Source organism: Macrosteles quadrilineatus, unplaced genomic scaffold (genome assembly GCF_028750875.1).
Source record: "Macrosteles quadrilineatus isolate MER2022 unplaced genomic scaffold, UCM_ALF_1.0 Scaffold_4__1_contigs__length_99947679, whole genome shotgun sequence".
Classification (NCBI taxonomy): Eukaryota; Metazoa; Arthropoda; class Insecta; order Hemiptera; family Cicadellidae; genus Macrosteles; species Macrosteles quadrilineatus.
The window spans coordinates 46083875-46087487 of record NW_026542597.1 but is presented as its reverse complement, the minus strand read 5'-3'; the positions used below and the strand labels follow the sequence as shown (position 1 = coordinate 46087487).

The 3613-nt window shown below is 34.1% G+C and overlaps 1 protein-coding gene across 2 annotated transcripts; it reads left to right on the top strand.

Annotated features, from left to right (window-relative positions):
- The first annotated feature begins 551 nt into the window (after nucleotides 1-551).
- Nucleotides 552-3234, top strand: LOC128993514 (uncharacterized). Of its 2 annotated transcripts, none has more exons than XM_054417471.1 (4): nucleotides 552-639; nucleotides 1182-1306; nucleotides 2163-2473; nucleotides 2934-3234. In XM_054417471.1, the coding sequence occupies exons 2-4, from the start codon at nucleotides 1190-1192 to the stop codon at nucleotides 3190-3192; spliced, it is 687 nt and encodes a 228-aa protein (XP_054273446.1). In that variant the 5' UTR covers nucleotides 552-639; nucleotides 1182-1189; the 3' UTR covers nucleotides 3193-3234. The 2 variants fall into 2 exon arrangements, with proteins under 2 accessions (XP_054273446.1, XP_054273445.1); XM_054417470.1 differs by having other exon boundaries at nucleotides 625-643.
- The last annotated feature ends 379 nt before the right edge of the window (nucleotides 3235-3613 follow it).

Genomic DNA, 3613 nt, shown 5'->3' with positions numbered 1-3613 from the left:
GGGCGAGGTAAACAACTAGTGACTGAAAACTCGCTGGTGGTTTTATTAATGGTTTCAGAAACATGAAAACGTGTTATGTCGAAGCTTATATCAAGATTTAATCTTAATGGTTTAACGACGTTTCGATCAAAATATTAATAAACAAAATGTACATGTTTTTGCCTTACAAAAGGCAAAATAACATTATTAGTATCTAATAACAAGAGAAGGTCCAAAGCTCCGGCTTTCAGAAAACACATTGTATTCCAATTATTCTATTTTGGTAGTGTGTTCATAGTAAATAACGTCCGGTTTACAAAAAAAGCAAGTGCAACAAAGGATAACCAATTTAATGCTCTCTTTGTGGACGACTGGGGAAGGTTTCTTTGTATCCGAACAAATTACATCCGTTCAATTCCCGACACATCCCGGTTAGGTGGAAATCATGTAACTAAAAATACAATTATATTTTTTCTACACGTTTTCCTGAATTTTCAATCTACATGTGCAGCATGAAATAGATCAAATAAAACACGATTCAATAGCGTTCAGTGTTTATTGATCGAAGAAATATATTAGTTACCATGGAAATATGATATAGTAAAAATTAACTAAAACAAATTCCAGTCAAATACTATTTCAAGTTCACGATCTAAATTCGTAAGTATGTTAACCATTTTACAAAATCTTATAGTTTAAAACACAGGGTATTTTTGTGTTAAACCCTTCTACATACTAGAAAATACAATGATTAATACCCATCAATAAATTATGTCCAGCCTTAACTAAACATTGTATTGATGTTAGTAATTAGTCGACAAATCTCATAGACTATTGCAGTAATTTACATTGAACCATTTTGTCGGTTCATAAAATATGTTCTTACACAACAAAACTAAAATCTTCATTTTATAAATACCGAAGGGTATGTAAAAGGAATACCCAATCATTCATTGGTTTTTATTTATTTTGATTGCGATAAAATAATAAAATTATGTCTAAGGCAACAGGACCCGTTCTCTAATGTTTTCCATCTTAGTATTGAAAACCAGACCTTCTCCATTTTCTAATTTAGTCCTTATAGAAATTCCTAAAAGCCAACCCCTTTAAAAAATTGTAAAATTTAATGAACGAATTTGTTGGTAATAATTACAGTAATTGCCTAACAATTTTCACACAAATGACTACTATACATGTTATAGCAAGTACCATGGCAGCAAGACGAGCCAGAGGAGCAGCAGCGGAGCCCCCGCCCCCTCCCCCACCGGAGCCAATCCCTGAGCCAGAGCCAGAGAAAACAGAAGAACCTGCTGCAAAAGTCCTTGAGGTAATCCCTAAAGACACTATACGTTAACATGTAATTATTGTTTTTCGCTGTTATATTTTCTTCTCAGGCTCATTTCAGCCTAGCTTAGACATACAGATAATATCGCTAAAGCCTGTCTAAAATAGAGGATCTTGTATCTAGTTAGTAGACAAGAATAATAAATAATGACTTGTATGTTGACCAGCCTGTTGTCAAGTGAGGGCACCATAAAATAACATGGGAAGTATTTAGTTGTCAAATCACGATCCGTATACGCACAACCAGTCAGGGTTTTCCGGTTGCGATAAGTTTTTTCTGGGCAATAAGGGTAACAGAAGCTTCAATGCGGAATGTATATCAGAACCAACCTGACACATTACCTGGTAAAGAAAGTTTGACATTCAAATCACGTTCAATATCTGTTGTCTACAAACGTGATATTTTTATTGGTAAAAAGCCGATAGATGTAATGTGGATATCCCGTTCCTGTTGCCGATATGTAAGTTATTATGTCCACAGTTTACAGACTATAATATGTTAAAAAGGAAAACAGTCTTAGTTAATGGATCACTTTGGATTTTTCTCTTAAGTATTTATTTTTCATTTAGCTTTTAAAATATCCAATTTTTTATTTATTGCAGAAATAATACAATAATTAGTGGCACTTGAAGGACAACTATTTACCCGATAAGAAAATATCCTGTTAAAATGTAAAATTTACTAAATTGTATTTATTCATTAAATCATCAAAGTATAACTAGAAAGGGTAAAAATTATCCAGGCTAATATTTGTTAATATTTGTATAAGTTACTTCCAGATTAATGTGATTTTCTGCAACGAACACAAACTAATAATTAATGAATTCCTTTTTTCCAGCCAGAGTCACGGGAAGGGTCTATAATAAAGGACGGAAAAGTGACTGAGAAAATAATAGAGAGGATCATCATATGTCCTGGAATGCAGAACCCTTGTGGCATGATGGGAATGATGCCATATCCAGGGGGGTACAACCCCATGATGTACCAGGGGAGGCCGTCCACAGGGTCTACAGACTGTCCTGTCAGCCCTTGCCCGGAGACGCACTGCAGCAAGAAGAAGTCAAAGAAGAAGAGGAAGGGTGGAGACAAAGAGGAGCCATGTAAACATCCCTTCTGCATTGTCCAACGAGCTAAAGCACGACCTCAGGGGTGAGACTTAAATATTAGAATATGAAATAAGATCAAGTTTTTTTAGTTGCGGGAGATGAATATTATTTCAAACAACAACCTGTTGAGCTTTTTTGCCTGGTCATTGCCACAACTAATTACAAGTTTAAATATTTATACTGATATTTAATTAAGCTAAAATATTTTTGATTTAATAAGGCTGTAAATCACCGTGATTATATAGGTACACGCCAAATAGTTTTCTAAGCCACGAGATTTACATATGAATAACAACATCAAAGACATAACTGGTAATTAGAATTCCCATTATTTATTAGATTTTGGTCACGTTTACTCTACTATGTATTATTTAGGTAAGGAATAAAGGATCCTGGATATTATTCTTTTCAATTAGTGTATGCAATTAAATTATTCCAAAAAAGTTAGACAATAAAATATAACCAACTTAATAGCTATTTTAAAAATATTCGATTACCTGCAGGCTTCCTTGGGCGTCTGGCCTATACCCGGGTCCTCCGTCCTCAAACCAGTCCTCTACCCCTCAGCAGCAGCCATCTGTAGTGGTGTATCAGCGACCCGTCCTCTGCTGCTGTGACAAGTGCCGTCCTTCGGAGGACTCCGACTCAGAGGACGACGAGGAAGTCGACCCTCAACAGACCGACACTGAGACCTTTATGACCTTCATGAACCTTGTCTTCGCTGCTGCAAACGTCATCAACGAAAGACCAGAGATACTGTAATTTTAAAATAAAAGTTAAAAATATAAACATACTACATTCTAATTTGCATTGTATAACGTCCAACATAATTGTTTTAGGGTAAATCCGAATAACAGTTATAGTGAAGCTTATACTAGAGTCACATAAATAACAATCTGTAGACGTAACAAAAATAATAATTGGTCGGATTCTTTACAAAAATAAACAAAATATTAATAATGTTAATAAACACACATGAATTAAAAAAATAAATTTACATTATAGGTTTGATATTATTAGTATTTGTAAGATTGTTGCAACATTGTAAAGCTCTATCAGAGTTATTTAAGAAAATCTGTTTGAAATATACAAAATAGTGGCTCTGTAAGTAACCATTTACATATGATTGAAATGTGATAGTTAAATTTTGTTATATTAACCCAGAAATAAGACCTAAAAAGGT

Excerpts from the sequence above, each read along its gene's own strand:
- LOC128993514 (XM_054417471.1), top strand. The coding sequence starts at position 1,190 with ATGGCAGCAAGACGAGCCAGAGGAGCAGCAGCGGAGCCCCCGCCCCCT. Across the intron at positions 1,307-2,162 it reads CTGCTGCAAAAGTCCTTGAG|CCAGAGTCACGGGAAGGGTC; the intron begins GTAATCCCTAAA and ends CCTTTTTTCCAG. Across the intron at positions 2,474-2,933 it reads GCTAAAGCACGACCTCAGGG|GCTTCCTTGGGCGTCTGGCC; the intron begins GTGAGACTTAAA and ends GATTACCTGCAG.